Below are 17,968 nucleotides of genomic sequence, written 5' to 3'. Positions count from 1 at the left end.
AACGTCACAACATTTTCTCTTATACAAATATTTAGGCTTTATTTACATAGGACTCCTCCATTACCTAACATAATGCTGTGATAGGTGAGAATGCCACGGTGGCATTGCCAACTTCTCTCTCCCGCTGCAGATCACATGATTTAAGCATGCACTTACCCTCTTCACACTTCTTGATAGCACACACTTGGTGTCTTACATTCTTGTCAGTCGTATAACACCAGGGTCCACTGGGATCACGATCTGGATTTCGGCAATAGTTCTCATCCAGCCCATTCTGAGCAGTTGGAGAATATCTAAGCAAGAGAAAGTCACATCATAACATCGTCCACCTTAATACTGTGCTGATGGCATCACAGCTCACTACTAATATACATATGAATGAACTTGGACGTCATCACTTTGAATCGCCTCATGAGGACATATCTTTTACAACAATATAACTGTTACTATTGGGGTAGGGGGCGTTACATAGAAACATAGAATGTGTCGGCAGATAAGAACCATTTGGCCCATCTAGTCTGCCCAATATTCTGAATACTATTAATAGTCCCTGACCCTATCTTATATGAAGGATAGCCTTATGCTTATCCCATGCATGTTTAAACTCCTTCACTGTATTTGCAGCGACCACTTCTGCAGGAAGGCTATTCCATGCATCCACTACTCTCTCAGTAAAGTAATACTTCCTGATATTACTGCAGAAACCTTTACCCCTCTAATATAAAACTATGTCCTCTTGTGGTAGTTTTTGTTTTTAAATATGCTCTCCTCCTTTACCGTGTTGATTCCCTTTATGTATTTAAGTCTCTATCATATCCCCTCTGTCTCTTGTGATCTTACTTGTGATCATGGGGGAACTTTAGTCTCCAGGCTTGACAAGTTTTTCCTTTGTTTGTTTTAGATACTGTTCCACGGTATGACAATCCATCACCCACAATACATTCACGAACATAATCTGAGAAAAGATCAGACAGAGTCAGTATGGGAGAATAGATAGCTCATAAAAAGATCGGAAGACTAGTGGGGGGAGGATTCTTTAAGGTGAGGTTACAAGACCCCAGAGCATCCACCAAATAATACGTTCTTAAATTATTCTCATTTGTAAACGTAGTAAAAGACTAAATTTAGCCTTCACTTATATCGGTGTCTAAAAAAAGCTGGGTGACAACCAATACGGCCTCTTCTACAAACCCCTTAGAGGTCTTCATCCAGCTTTCCCAGGTTTTTAGCAGCCATCTGTGACAGGGCAGGCTTACCTTTCTTTTGGTAGACATCATAGTTGATGTTTTTCTGTAATGTGACGTGAGCAGAATTCTGGGTCCACGGGAGCAGCCGACAGCTGTGAGACTTCAGGTTATAATCAAAAGACCTAAAAATATCATGAGAAAAATTACTTAAAATGCTCTAGCAAACTGTATTATTCTCCAGCAATGCACACTAGTGCAGCTATAACAATCACCATGTGTTATAGGCTGTATCATCTGAACAGGTGCATTGTTGTGGTAAAATGGCACAATTTTTGGCAGCAATTTAACAGAAATCACATCAAAATCACATACAATCATTGAGCCATGTAAAAGGCTAATTAAGCAAGCATCACTCTAGTAGACTGCCTGTATAAAAGGATCCAGTAGGGCTGGATTGCATATCCCGACCGACCCCTGCTGAACTCCTAGATCGTCACTTGTTTAGGGTGTATTCACACACAAAAGTATCCTGTGCATATTTGATGTGCAGGATTTGAAGCTGCAGAATTGAAGAGGTCTTTAGCCAATATTAAAATCTGCAGCTTCAAATCCTGGGCATCAAATGTGTGCCGGATACTGTAAGGGGTGAATACACCCTTAACAAACCTATTACACAGGTTGATTGTAGGGCAGGCAGGGCAGCACAAATGATTGTTGGAAGTTTGTATGACCCATTCTTCTATCATTCTGCACATTACTTTTTACACAGGGCAACGTACAGCCAATAAACAACAATGTTTTTACACTTTGAACCATGTGATCAGCCAACGATTCAGCATTTACTAATAAGTCAGATGATCACTAGGCCTATTACAAAGGGAAATTATCATCCTGGTTAATAGGACCCTTTGATACAGGATACGTAATCCACGTACACAGTGACTCCACCAGTAGACTAGTGAGTATAATATAGGATGTAATTTAGGATCAGAACAGGATAAGTAATATATGTACATGATAACAACCAGCAGAATAGTGAGTGCAGCTCTGTAGTATAATATAGGATGTAATTCAGGTTCAGTACAGGATAAGTCATTTAATGTATATACAGCAACATCATTTCTATAAATTAGATAAGATTTCTAACATTCTGTTCTCACATTGTCCTTACAGGGTATTGGGTGCAGAATGACGCTGGAAAACTGAAATTTATTTTATTTTATTTTGTTTTAGCCCAAATCCTTAACATAACAAAATGTAAGAAAAAAAATTAAAGGGTCTAAATACAGTATCTATTTATCTACAGATAGATAGAAAAAATATTGCAGCACTCTTTTGTTAAGATGCAATTACAGTGTCAGCACCCAAACCTGATCAGGGTCCATCCAGATAGAAAAACGCCAAGGTTGCCTACGATGCATGTAAACTTCCCCCACTGCCAGTTGCGACATGAAACGGGACTGACTCGTGACTCACATAGACGACAATAGACGACCGTGAGTTTCCACATGTATTCTTTAGCATGTCTTGATGTTATATTTCACAATTGTGGAAGTGTTGCAACTTGCCTACTCTGTTTCCATATTTGTAGGCTTCCCTGCTATTTTCTTGATGTTATTATTGGTAATACTAATAAAAACTTTTATTGCGAAAAAAGAAAAAAAAAGAAAACACCAAGGATGCAGCACTCCAATAAATCAAAGGGAATTAATTTTCTTATTTCTCAGTAAAGCTTCACTGAGAGATGAGAAAATAAATTCACTTTGATTTATTGGAGTGCTGCATCCTTGGTGTTTTTCTATCTAGATAGATAGATCAGATAGACAGACCGATCAGACAGACAGATCAGATAGATACCTGTTGTTATACACATTTAGATTGCCAGCAATGTGAAATCAGTGAGCAACTGCTTATGTGTCCAGCTGTAGAAACTCCTGATACTAGCACTTAGGTGAACAGTAGACCTCATTCCGTCTAAATACTTAATGTATGAATTAAGGAGCTAAGTTACCAATCTATGAATCTAGGACAGCCACCTAGCAACAGCTTAGGGATATAGGCAAATAGCTTCCAAATGGCGTCTGAAAAGTAATTGAATGCATACTATGCCTGTAATTACTGCTTACTGTGAGGTTCTGAATGGGGATGGGGCCTATCTTTAGATAAAGTTTTGCCCACCCATGGCCTCTTAATTTTTCGGAGGTGATGACTTATCCATTCACTAGAAATGTCAGTTTTGTGATGAAAAAGGGACAAAACTATTATACTATCTGTACAGTAAGTTAAAGGGGTATTCCAGGAAAAAAAATGTTTTTATATCAACTGGCTCCAGAAAGTTAAACAGATTTGTAAATTATACAATGAAAGAGAGTAGCGTGCATTCACCGCAGGTAAACAGCTGCAGGCCCGAGGTCCGAGATCACCGCGGCATAGACGGAGACGCTAAGGGGCGCTCCGAGGCTACGCTGGCTGTTTCGGACGTAGGACCGTCCTTCTTCCGGCCTCCCTGCCTCTTCCGTTCCTACGTCCGAAACAGCCGGCGTAGCCTCTGAGCGCCCCTTACCGTCTCCGTCTATGCCGCGGTGATCCCGGACCTCGGGCCTGCAGCTGTTTACCTGCGGTGAGTGCACGCTACTCTCTTTCATTGTATTGTTTGATACTTTATCTAGTGTGTGCACCCCGTAGGTGCTGCGTTGTTACTTATCGGGTCCGGAGGCTGCCTGTGTATACCAGTGGTATTGTATATCTGCATGCTTTAGCTGCACGGTGTGCTCTCTCCCTCTCTAGTGGCTTAAAGATTTGTAAATTACTTCTATTAAAAAATCTTAATCCTTCCAATAATTATAAGCTGCTGAAGTGGAGTTGTTATTTTCCGTCTGGCAACAGTGCTCTCTGCTGACATCTCTGCTTGTCTCGGGAACTGCACAGACTAGAAGAGGTTTGCTATGAGGATTTGCTTCTACTCTGGACAGTTCCTGAGACAGGTATCATCAGAGAGCACTTAGACAGAAAAGAACAACTCAACTTCAGCAGCTCATAAGTACTGAAAGGATTAAGATTTTTTAAATAGAAGTAATTTACAAAAGCTGTTGAACTTTCTGGAGCCAGTTGATATATAAAACATTTTTTTATACCTGGTTAACCCCTTTATTATAATATATATATTTATATATACCCTCCCTTCAGAGACTATGCTGCAGGGCACTAGTCCAACATGATAATGACCCCATTACACTTCAAAGATGATCACTGCCTTGCTAAAGAAGCTGGGGTAATGATGATAGACTGGCCAAGCATATCTCCAGACTGAAACCCTTATTGAGCAGATGTGGGGCATCCTCAAAAAGGGTAAGGTGGGGGAGCGCAAGGTCTCTAACATCCACCAGCTCCACAATGTCGTAATGGAGGAGTGGAAGAGGACAGTGGCAACCTGTGAAGCTCTAGTGAACTGCATGCTTAAGAGCAGGGGTGGACTGACTGGCCGGTCCAATCTGACATGGTCTGAGGGCCCAGCCTAGTAAGGGGCCTGCTGCCGCCGATACTGAGGATATAGGACACTTGTCCCAGATCTCCAGGAAGGTGAGCGTTGCTTTCTGTTGTATGCGCGGCTCACGCCCATACAGCAGAAAGCCTCTCTGTGTGTGAGCCACATCTGCAGCCTACACAGAGAGGAGACATGACCTCCACTCCCGCGCCGTGCAGGCGCTGATGTCGTCTTTTATCAGCGCCTGCACTGTGGATGTTGAAGAATGTGGCCGGCGATGGAGCTGAGAAGATCGCTGCCTGGGACAGGTGAGTATCTTTTAATTTCAACTTTGCAGGGAGGGGAGGGGACCCCCACATACTGGAGAAGAATCCCCCAGGTCGTCCCATAGTTTCGGGAATCAACTTGGTGTCTGCGAATTTGGCACACCATATAGACCTATTGCTGCAGAAACACTTCCTCAACCTAAGATTGCATCTAAAAGATACCATAGATACCATAGAAGTGCCATGGGAGGATGACTACTGGCTGGTTACAATGGACATCTCATCTTTGTACACTGTAATTGACCATAATTTAGGGATATGTGCTATATCACACTTCCTGGAACCAGGTAAGGATATGCCTACAGCTCAAAAGGACTTTGTTTTAAAGGGTTTGAGATTTATACTCTCTCATAATTATTTTGAATTTAACCAACAGATCTACTCCAAGCATACAGGTACACTGATGGGCTGGAAGGTGGCACCAAGTTTCGCTAATTTATTTGTGGCCCTCTTCGAGGAACAGGTGGTGTACCCCCATCCTTCTTTTAAACATTGTTTATTTTCTAAAACGGGTCAGAGATTATATTTTCTTTGTCTGCAATGGGAACTTTGAGTAATTAAATGTGTTTTTATCTGATCTTAATGACGAGTGGGGTCTCAGTGTTACCCAATCAGTTTTTTAGAACAACGCAGAATACCTTGACGTAATACTTTTCCATGAGGAGTCCAAGATTTTACAAACTAAAACCTATTTTAAAGCTGTTGATAGCATTAGATATTTAGATTTTAACAGTGAACATTATAGGAAATGGATTATCAATGTACCATTTAGTCAGTGTAAGCGCATTAGGCGCAACTGTACAACACAGATCGATTTTAAGGAGCAAAGTGAAATCCTGAAAGATAGATTTTGTGGCAAAAATTATCCGAAGCAGCTCATTGATGCCTCTTATGAAAAAGCAAAAACACACAGCAGAAATGTTTACAACCTGGTAAACATAGAAAAGATAAGGATAAAGTTGGAAAAGAGGATACATCTGCCAGTACGCAACCTGTTACCAACAAAGATTGGTCTGTACATTTGATTACGAGTTATTGTAAAGAGAATAAAGATATAAAAAAAGATTCTCAAACACTGGCATTCCTGCTATAAGACCTGTTCTTGAATCAACTCTTGCCTCCTAAACCAGGTCTAACTTTTTGAAGGAATCGCACTTTAAGAAATCTTGTAGTCCCAGTAAGCTCAAGAGACACAAAAAACTAAAAACTATGTTCCTGGATAGAATTGGCAGTTACAAATGCGGTAATTCCAGATGCAAATGCTGTGAAAACATCGCTAACAAAACCAAGGAATTCTCATCTAGGGTCAACAAGGAGTCTTTCCCCATCACGTCCTTTTTAAATTGTAATTCCAAGTTCATAATACACTTGCTCCAATGTCCCTGCGGCCATCAATACATTGAATTGTAATCACTCCCATAGAAGAGATATCCAAAGATGACCCTCACCGTTTCTCTTCTTTAAAAAGAAGAGAACATTTCTGGATCTATAAAATGTGTAAGAAGAAAAGTTGTCCAGCGAAGGAATAGTGCAAAAACTCTTCTTTATTGTAAAAGCCAGCAAACAGGATAAAAGTGACGTGTCTCAGGTGTCCATCTGCACCCTTAGTCATACATAGTGAAACAAAATAAATTACACTATGGCTTTCTATTAATTTATTTGTTAAATCATCTGTTATTTTACTGTAGTGCACACTACCAATCACATATACTTGGGTTTCTCTTCTAGTGTTCTGCTTATGCTCGGACCCCACCATGTGACCCTGATCCAGGCAACACGTATATAGTTACCATCAGGTACGTTATTACCTCCATCCTTTTGGTTGGATGGCGTCACGTGGACTCCGACCATAAAACAGCACAGGGATGTACCACGCGCTGCAATGCGATAGCTACACAACAGAATACTATGTGTCTATTTGTTTACACTTACGTTCAGTGAACCTCGTTCTCAGCGGACGGCAAGAAACTACTGGGCTGTGTATTTACACTCAGTCCCATTGAACTTCGATCCCAGACAGTACTGCCGGTTCATAGCGCAAACAGGCATGCTGTGATCTCTGGTTGTCATTTATAATTTTGATGATTTGGGGGGGGGGGGGGGGGACATTTTTAATGATAATTGTTTTTTTTTTCTTAGTCCTAACAGCAGCAGAAAAAATATCAGCCTAATTGGGGTTAAGCATTTATTTTATGTAATTACTACATTTCCAATTTTCCTGACTGTTTACAGGGGCAGTAATACAACCCCTCCCCTCACTTGTGCTGCTGTTAGGACTAAGGGAGAACAAATTATCATAAAAAATTAACGATTCCAACTTAATTACTAAGTTGAGATAGATTTGGTGCAAATCTGTGATAAAAATCCAGGGAGTAAATCTGTATTTAAAGCCACAAGAAAAATTTTGAGGAGAGGCTCTGATTGGGTGGAGCTTCACCTAAGGAGAAGCCCTGTCCCAATCAGGACCTCATTGTAAGTAGAAATTGTATGCATTCAATTACTTTTTGGATGGCATCTTGAGGCTAGTCGCCTAAACCCATTAGCTGTTGCCAGGTGGCCGTCTACCGAAAAGAAAATTCTCGTAGATTAACTATTCATTATTGGTTAGCCATTCTGTGTTTTAACTTCTTTTAGGGGTGCTTTCACAAGCTCTTTTCATGGAATTTTGTTTTCTCATTTGTTTGCATATATGTTTTTCTACAGATTCTTTAGCTTATCTTGCCACACATTGTGAAACTATATGTTTATGGTTTTGCTTTTTCATTCGATGCATTGTTCCCCTCTAACTCCCAATTGTCTCTTAGCTAAATATAGACTGAACCAATACACAGTCACTACCTATGATAATGGACCAATCCAATGAATTGCCCAACTGTCTGTCAACTAACTGTGGACCGAGCCAATGTACAGTCACTACCTACAAAAGCGGATCAATCCAACACAGCAACACATACGTTTAGTCATACTATTTAGAATGTATGAAGGGGTAGTAGTCTCCTGTTGCTTGACCGATTTCAGCTAAATTTAATAGGGTTGTGTATCCACCCCTAATATGTTGTTACATTAAAATTGAGACAAATCTATCAAGGCTTTGCAAGTTATTACAGAACATACATGCAGATAAAATCCATGCGAGTAAAGCAGTAGACCACAATTTGTTCAGTCAACAAAGACATTCCCTCCCAACCACCTTGTAAACTGGGAATCCCCGGGACCCACCTGCAGTCCAGGAGCTCTGAACATTTTTTGGCACAGATATGAACATCATCCTTCATCTCCTCCTTGACATTTCCTTCGTATAGGTGCACGAGTTCAGTTGCCTTAGATCGCTGATAGTCATTAAGCACACTGCGCTGGCCTGAAGAACACAAAATCAAGACTATAGATTAATAAAGACAACAAAACCAATACTTCCAGGGGGAGATTTATCAAAACCTGTCCAGGTCTCATCCCTTCTTTCATATTGCAGAGGCATTGTTTAAAACGAAAGAAGCGATCTGATTGGTTGCTATGGGCAACTCAGCAACTTTTCCTCAGGAAAGGTTTTGATAAATCTCTCCCCCAGTGTGTAACAAGAGAGATTTAACCCTTTCAGGACACAGGGCGTACAGGTGTGCCCTGACGTCCTGGTAGCTAAGGACACAGGGCGTACCTGTACGACTGTGGGAATTTTGGTCTCCGCCGCGCGCCAGGTGGGGACCAGAGTGGGATGCCTGGACAGTCTGGGCATAATAGGAGTTGAAGTTTTACAACATCTGGAGGGCTACAGTTTAGATACCACTATAAAGTGGTCTTCAAACTGTTCTCCTCCAGTTGTTGCATAGCTACAACTCCCAACATGACCTTTTGCTGTCCGGGCATGCTGGGAGTTGTAGTTTTGCAACAACTGGAGGCACACTGGTTGGGAAACATTGTCTGTTACCGGACTCCGTGTTTCGCAGCCAGTCTGCCTCCAGATGTTGCAAACTACAACTTCTAGCATGCACTGATAGACCATACATGCTGGGAGTTGTAGTTTTGCAACAGCTGGAGGCCCACTGGAGAGAATGTGTCTGGAATTGATAGCCATGTGTGTTTACAAAGGCCCCATGGTGCCTGAACAGTGGACCCCCCCACATGTGACCCCATTTTGGAAACTACACCCCTCGCGGAATGCAATAAGGGGTACAGTGAGCATTTACGCCACACAGGTGTCTGAAAGATTTTTTTGAACAGTGGTCCGTGGAAATGAAATTTTATTTTTAATTTGCATAGCCAAATGTTTCAAAGATCTGTCGAACGCCAGTGGGGTGTAAATGTTCACTGCACCTCTTATTACATTCTGTGAGGGGTGTAGTTTCCGAAATAGGGTCACATGTGGGGGTCCACTGTTCTGGCCCCATGGGGGCTTTGTAAACGCACATGGCCCCCGACTTCTATTTCAAACAAATTCTCTCTCCAAAAGCCCAATGGCGCTTCTTCTCTTCTGAGCATTGTAGTTCACCCGCAGATGACTTTACATCCACACATGGGGTATTTCCATACTCAAAAGAAATGGGGTTACAAATTTTGGGAGGATTTTTCTCCTATTACCCCTTGTGTAAATGAAAAACTTGGGGTAACTTGTGCATTTCATTTACACATCCGACTTTAACTAAAAGTCGTCAAACACCTGTGGGGTGGTAAGGCTCACTGTACGTTCCTCGAGGGGTGTAGTTTCCAAAATAGTATGCCATGTGATTTTTTTGCTGTTCTGGCACCATAGGGGCTTCCTAAATGTGACATGCCCCCCAAAAAACATTTCAGCAAAATTTGCTTTCTAAAAGCCAAATGTGACCTTCTCTTCTGAGCATTGTAGTGCTCCCGCAGTGCTTGACGTCCACACATGGGGTATTTCCATACTCCATGTATGGAGTTTGGGGGGGGGGGGGCATTTCCTCCTATTACCCCTTATAAAAAAGTAAAATTTGAGGAAAAACACAGCATTTTAGTAAAAAATTAAAATAAATAAAATTAATTTACACATCCAACTTTAATGAAAAGTCATCAAACACCTGTGGGGTGTTGAGGCTCACTGTACCCCTTGTTACGTTCCTTGAAGGGTAATATAATAAACCAACAAGTAAGGGCTCAAATAGTAAGGACTTGTACTAGACAATGTCTCTAGTGTTAGCACAAAGAATCAAAAACACCCAAAGAGAGTACACGGAGACAAAAATAGTAGATAAATATATGAAAACTTTATTAGCAAAATATTACTATGGTTAAAACCAAGGTTAAAAACGGAACAGCAACAGACAGACTACTACGGCATCTGAGCATAGGTAGTAAAGTGTGGATACAATACAACAGTACGAGGATATAGAGCTGAGATAACAAAAATCACCAATCCGGTGTATATACACATGAGTAAGTATAATCTGTAAAAAAAATTCTTTACTAGCAAATATGTACCTACATGTGATATAATGTAGAATTGCACAATACCCCAAACAAGAAGACACCTAGATTGTACTAGTCATAGACGTGGTACAAGTTAGAACCCATAGCAGATTAAAAGTGTATAGTGCGGACATCTTACCCCAGCTCAGACTGCCACCCCTAAAAGTTCATAGTGCAGACATTAACCCCAGCTCAGATGGTGTAGTTTCAAAAATAGTAGATTTTTACTGTTCTGGCATTATAGGGGCTTCCTAAATGTGACATGCCCCCCAAAACCATTTCAGAAAAACTCACTCTGTAAAATCCCATTGTCACTTCTTCCCTTCTGAGGCCTCTAGTGCACCCACAGAGCACTTTACGTACACATGAGGTATTTCCTTACTCGAGAGATATTGGGTTACACATTTTAGGAAGATTTCTCTCCTTTTACCCCTTGTAAAAATTCGAAAACTGGGTCTACAAGAACATGCAAAAGTGTAAAAAAATTTAGATTTTTGCTGCTATTCCTGTGAAACACCTAAAAGGTTAACACACTTTCTGAATGTCATTTTGAATACTTTGAGGGTGCAGTTTTTATATTGGGGTCATTTATGGGGTATTTCTAATATGAAGGCCCTTCAAATCCTCTTCAAACTGAACTGGTCCCTGAAAAATTTCGAATTGCTGCTGAACTTTGAAGCCCTCTGATGTCTTCCAAAAGTAAAAACATGTCAACTCTATGATGCAAACATAAAGTAGACATAGTGTATATGCGAATCAATATATAATTTTTCATCAAATTTTGGAATTTTTCACCAAGAAATTAAACAAGTATCGACGAAAATGTACTACTAACAAAGTAGAATATGTCACGAAAAAACAATCTTGGAATCAGAATGAAAAGTAAAAGCATCCCAGAGTTAATAATGCTTAAAGTGACAGTGGTCAGAATTGCAAAAAATTCTCGAGTCCTTAACCCCTTAAGGACCGGAGGTTTTTCCGTTTTTGCATTTTCGTTTTTTGCTCCTTGCCTTTAAAAAAATCATAACTCTTTCAAATTTACACCTAAAAATCCATATGATGGCTTATTTTTTGCGCCACCAATTCTACTTTGTAATGACGTCAGTCATTTTGCCCAAAAATCTATGGTGAAGCGGGAAAAAAAATCATTGTGTGACAAAATTGAAAAAAAAACGCTGTTTTGTAAATTTTGGGGGCTTCCGTTTCTACGTAGTACATTTTTCGGTAAAAATGACACCTGATATGTATTCTGTAGGTCCATACGATTAAAATGATACCCTACTTATATAGGTTTGATTTTGTCGGACTTCTGGAAAAAATCATAACTACATGCAGGAAAATTAATACGTTTAAAATTGTCATCTTCTGACCCCTATAACTTTTTTATTTTTCCGTGTATGGGGCGGTATGAGGGCTCATTTTTTGCGCCGTGATCTGAAGTTTTTAACGGTACCATTTTTGCATTGATAGGACTTATAGGACTTTTTATTCATTTTTAAATGATATAAAAAGTGACCAAAAATGCACTATTTTGGACTTTGGAATTTTTTGCGCGCACGCCATTGACCGAGCGGTTTAATTAATGATATATTTTTATAATTCGGACATTTCCGCACGCGGTGATACCACATATGTTTATTTTTATTTTTATTTACACTGTGTTTTTTTTTTTATTGGAAAAGGGGGGGTGATTCAAACTTTTAATAGGGGAGGAGTTAAATGATCTTTATTCACTTTTTTTTTTCACTTTTTTTTTGCAGTGTTATAGCTCCCATAGGGACCTATAACACTGCACACACTGATCTTCTATGTTGATCACTGGTTTCTCATAAGAAACCAGTGATCAACGATTCTGCCGCATGACTGCTCATGCCTGGATCTCAGGCACTGAGCAGTCATTCGGCGATCGGACAGCGAGGAGGCAGGAAGGGGCCCTCCCGCTGTCCTGTCAGCTGTTCGGGATGCCGCGATTATCCGCGGCTATCCCGAACAGCCCGACTGAGCTAGTCGGGAACTTTCACTTTTAGCCGCGATCGGCGCTGCGCGCTATTAGAGGCGGGTCCCGGCTTCACTATGACGCCGGGCCCGCCATGATATGACGCGGGGTTACTGTGTAACCCCGCGTTATATCAGAAGAGCAGGACCAAGGACGTACCGGTACGTCCTTGGTCCTTAAGGGGTTAAGGTGAAAATGGGCTTGGTCCTTAAGGGGTTAAAAAAAATTATTGTAACCCTGGAATATTTATCTCTTCTGGATGTATGAAGCTGCCATATGCAACAACAGTTATCAATATAAACCTACAAAACAAATATTGCAGCAGACAAAAAAAACAAAAAAAAACTATATAACAAAAAAAATGATTGCTTTATTGAGAATATATTAAAAACATAACATTATGGCCCTATTTTATCAAAAATAACTAGAGAGAGATTTTCCCACAGCACTAATCACAGTTCAGCTTTCACTTTACCAGAGCTCATTAAGATAGGAAAGCTGAGCTGTGATTGGTTTCTTTAGGCAAAATCTCTCTAGTTTTTCTATCACACATTTTGATAAATCAGTATATGTGCATTATATTAGATGATATCAGCCAGTGGCGTTGCGACCCGGGTGCGGGGGGTGCGGGCCGCACCGGGTGACACCAACCTAATGGGGTGACACCAAGACGCTCCGCAGCACCCCCCCCCCCCTTCACTTGCGCTGTGCGCCGGTCCGACAGCACCCCCCCACCCCCCCGGCATTCACCTGCGCTGTGCACCCGTCAGCAGCTCCCCCAACCCCCCCCCCCGCCCTTCATCGCCGATGTGCGCCCGTCCGTCAGCTGCCCCCCCCCCGGCCTTCATCGCCGCTGTGCGGCCGTCCGTCAGCACCACCGCATGGGACGTCAGTGACGTCACTCGCAGGGCGCCAGGAGAGAAGGAGTGCTGCGCTGGATGGGTGAGTGTGTGTGTGACTGTCTGTGTGTGGATCTGTGTGTGTATGTATGTGACTGTGTGTGTGTGTGTGTGTGACTGTGTGTGTGTGTATGTGACTGTGTGTGTGTGTGTGTGTGTGTTGCAGGGGGACCCAGGAGCGCTGCACCCCTGCCCACAATCATTTCTTGTATTGGAATTATGTAGGAGGCCTTCTGGTGTGCCAAGTATGCCTTATTTTCTGTGTGTGTGTGACTGTGTGACTCTGTGTGTGTGACTGTGACTCTGTGTGTGTGTGTCTGAGTGTGTGTGTTTGTGTGTGTGTCTCTCTGTGTTGTATGTGTTTTTTTTTGTGGGGGGGGGGGGGGGTTAAACAGCAATCTAATGTGGGGAGACTTTGACCCATTGTGGGGAACCTGCAAGGGAAACTGCGGCCTAATGTGGGGTAACTACTACCAAATGTGCGGAGTCTATGCTACCTAATGTGGGGAAACTGCTACCTAACGTGGGGAATTTGTGCTATCAAATGTGGGGAGTCTATGCTACCTAATGTGGGGAATCTGTGCTACCGAATGGGGGGAATCTATGCTACTTAATGTGGGGAAACTGCTACCTAATGTGGGGAATCTGTGCTACCTAATGTGGGGAAATTGCTACCTAATCTGGGGGAACACGTACCAAATGTGGGGAATCTATGCTGCCTAATGGGGGAAAATATGCTACCTAATGTGGGGGAACTGCTGCCTACCTAAAGTGGGGGAACTGCTGCCTACCTAATGCCCCCCCCTGGCAGTAGCACCCTTATCATCCACCAGCAACACCCCCCCCCCCCCCAGCAGTAGCACCTCCATTAGCAGATCCTGATGGTGGATGATGGCGGTGCTCCTGCCAGGAGGATGATCCTGCGGATGCGGATGGATGATGGGGGTGATACTGCCAGGGGGGGGGGGGGATGGCCAGTTGCACCCTCATCATCCTCCAGCAACACCCCCCCAGTAGTAGCACCCCCATCATCCACTAGCAACACCACCAAAAAAAACCTCCCGTGGTAATAGCATCAGCTAACGGATGTTGAGGGGTGTTACTGCGGTTGTGGTATTATATTCAGAGGGTGCACTGTATGGCAACGTTAAATTCAGAGGGCGCAGTTTGTGGTAATATTATATTTAGAGGGTACAGTGGGTGGTAATATTATATTCAGGGGTACAGTGTGTGGCGGTATTATATTCAGGGGTACAGTATGTGGTAGATTTATATTCAGAGGGTACAGTATGTGATGGTATTCTATTCAGAATGTACAGTGTGTGGTAGTATTATATTCAGAGGGTACAGTGTGTGGCGGTATTATATTCAGGGGCACAGTGTGTGGCAGATTTATATTCAGAGGGTACAGTATGTGGCAGATTTATATTCAGAGTGTACAGTATGTGTTGGTATTATATTCAGAATGTACAGTGTGTGGTAGTATTATATTCAGTGGGTATGATGTATGGAAGGTTTGTAATCAAAGAGTGTAGTGTATAGTAGTATTATATTTAGAGGATACAGTGTCTGGCAGGTTTATAATAATACTTGTTTTCATATAGAGGATGAGAATGCGCTGACATAGTGAGGAGACGTCTGGGCGTCACATTCTACAGACAGAAGTTTTAGCTGGACCAGGCGGTATGTACCATCTGAATTAGATAAGGGAAGACTATAGAGAAGACGTCACCTGTAGTCACTGATATCATTGTGTATTCTCCTCACTATAGAGAAGACGTCACCTGTAGTCACTGATATCATTGTGTATTCTCCTCACTATAGAGAAGACGTCACCTGTAGTCACTGATATCATTGTGTATTCTCCTCACTATAGAGAAGACGTCACCTGTAGTCACTGATATCATTGTGTATTCTCCTCACTATAGAGAAGACGTCACCTGTAGTCACTGATATCATTGTACATTCTCCTCTCTATGTCCTATCAGAGCTGTAGTCACTTGTCAGTTCTACAGTTATGGTGAGTGAAACTACAACTCCCAGCATAACCTCACCACTGCTCAAAGGGGTACTCTACTGGAAAACATATTTTTTTTATCAATTGGTGCTACAAAGTTAAACAGATTTGTAAATTACTTCTATTTAAAAATCTTAATCCTTCCAGTACTTATTAGCTGCTGTATAAGTGATTCACAGGAAGTTCTTTTCTTTTTTTATTTATTTTCTGTCTGACCACAGTGCTCTGTGCTGACACCTCTGTCCATGTCAAGAACTGTCCATAGTAGGAGCAAATCCCCATAGCAAACCTATCCTGCTCTGGATAGTTCCTGACATGGACAGAGGTGTCAGCAAATAGCACTGTGGTCAGACTGGAAAGAACTACACAACTTCCTGTGGAGCATACAGCAGCTGATAAGTACTGTAAGGATTAAGATTTTAAATAGAAGTAATTTAAAAATCTGTTTAACTTTCTGGCACCAGTTGATATAAAAGTAAATGTTCTCCAGTGGAGTACCCCTTTAAGTAATTCTGGGAGCTATATACTTAAATGGTGAAAACTTCTTTAACGCTTTCCTATTCTGTGGCAACTGGTATATCTGATTATTATACTGGAATTTCTCACAATGCGCTACAACAGTGGTGTCTGTCTCAACAGGCTAAAAACTTACTGAGGGGGGGGGGGGGGGTATGGGGTGACACCATTTTCTACCGCACCGGGTGACACCAACCCTAGCAACGCCACTGATATCAGCAACAGATATAAGAGACACTAATAGGACATATCACACCAAAATAATACTAGTGCTATAAATACATAGTGGAGAAAAACATAACCAGCTACCCACATAAAAAAAAAAAAAAATGTATCAAGAGGATGAATTGCACTAGGCGCCCAAATGCTCTAAACAAAGTAAAACTACAAGTGCAATAGAATAAGTACAGCAGCAAGTAAAAAAAAACCAGTGCAAATATTTACAACCACACTGTAATGGAGAGAGACCACAATGGGTACCAGCTCTGACATGTTTTGAAGTCATGCTTCCTAGGGGGTGGCATCTCTAACAATTGGGGGGTGTTAAATTTCGTGAATAGCTTCTTCAACCAATCACATACATAATTACATTAAGAGATAATCGGTGAACACTAAAGCTGGAGGAAGTGTGCCATGGACTCATAATATCGTGCCTTCCGCTGCAAGGATGAGCAAATTGCAAGCCCAGCTGTGGAGATCGCAGGGGGTCCCAATGGGTGGTCCATCCTCACGATTATAAACTAAGGAAAGAGGATAAGCTGACTTCCCCAGAGCCCTTTAATATTGTCTCAATTAAAGCGTACCTGTCAGATCCCACAAAAATAAATAAAGTTACTCAGTACCTAATCTTGACCATGTACATCTAATTTTTATGCCTCTAACACCTATATTTATTATATAAAATACCTCTTAGCTCACAGTGTTAGAAATTCTCTCAAGTGAAGGAGGCGTGTCCCTCCCTTGTGGTGGTGGGAGGGGATTGGTGTGTGGTGAGAGGGAGCGTGTCCCTCCCTTGTGGTGGTGGGAGGTGATTGGTGTGTGGTGGTGGGAGGTGATTGGTGTGTGGTGAGAGGGAGCGTGTCCTCCCCTGTGGTGGTGGGAGGTGATTGGTGTGTCTGCTCATGCAGCCTTGTCCATGAGTTATCTCTAGTTCATGACTCATGGACAAGTCTGATGCTGCTGCAGGACTGGTTAGTGTCCCAGTAGGTATGGGGACCCCTAGTGTTGGAGTTTTCAGAAGCTGTTTTCTTAATTAAATAGTAAAAAAAAAAAACATATTACAAAAAGTCTTTAATTTTTATCAGTAACAACATATAAAAAGTTTTTGGAGCTGACAATGCCCATTTAAGCATACATTTTTTTAGGGAAATTTGTTTTGTCTGCCACAATATTTGTTTAGTAGGTTTATATTATTAACAAAGACAAGTCTACATGGTGTGGTTTAGATGCACTAACTGCGTCACATCAGTTACTACAGTCCTCTTTAACTCCTTCATGACCCAGCATTTTTTTATTTTTTTTGTCTCACTTTTTTTTTTTTGCTCCTCACATTCTAAGAACCATAACCTAAAAAAAGTTTGTTCAATGCCATAGTCTGACCCCCAATAACATTTTTCATTTTGACACCTAAGGAGCTATGTTTATTGCGCTATGGGCTGTCATTTTTAACTGTACCACTTTAGCGTATATATGAAATTTTTATCACTTTTTATTGCCTATTTTTTCTGGGACGTGAGGTGACTAAAATCAGAAATTTTTCCATATTATTTTTTTTTGCATTTACGCCTTTCACGTAAGACCAGGAACATCAAAAAATGGGAAAAGGGGGGGGGGGGGCAATCACCAATCCACTTGGGACCAGGAACAAGGGGTAGATGGGTCCCCTAAGCCCCAGGGAATACCGGCATTCAATGTTTAAATCCCGTGATTGTTATTGATCACTGCATTTAACCATTTCAATGACTGACATTGGAGCTGGCTCTGATGTCCGTCATTACCGGTAAGTGTCAGAGGGCTCACGCCATATTCCCCTCACCCGACCCATGACATAACAGTACATAATAGGTCGGAAAGGGGTTAAAGGGGTACTCCAGTGGGAATTATTATTATTATTTTTTTTTAA

General features: G+C 41.7%; 1 protein-coding gene across 2 annotated transcripts in view; it reads right to left on the bottom strand.

Moving 5' to 3' along the window:
* MST1 (macrophage stimulating 1) overlaps positions 1 to 17,968 on the bottom strand; it is a 101,514-nt gene that overhangs the window by 19,207 nt on the left and 64,339 nt on the right. For both annotated transcript variants that reach the window (XM_056525234.1, XM_056525235.1), the window contains exons 4-7: positions 8,217 to 8,355; positions 1,257 to 1,369; positions 841 to 955; positions 157 to 293 (exon numbers count right to left, since the gene is read on the bottom strand). In XM_056525234.1, the coding sequence (XP_056381209.1) occupies positions 157 to 293; positions 841 to 955; positions 1,257 to 1,369; positions 8,217 to 8,355 (504 nt within the window). The remainder of the gene's footprint in view (positions 1 to 156; positions 294 to 840; positions 956 to 1,256; positions 1,370 to 8,216; positions 8,356 to 17,968) is intronic.

Source organism: Hyla sarda, chromosome 6 (assembly GCF_029499605.1).
Source record: "Hyla sarda isolate aHylSar1 chromosome 6, aHylSar1.hap1, whole genome shotgun sequence".
NCBI classification, from domain to species: domain Eukaryota; kingdom Metazoa; phylum Chordata; class Amphibia; order Anura; family Hylidae; genus Hyla; species Hyla sarda.
This window is presented reverse-complemented; position numbering and strand designations above follow the sequence as displayed.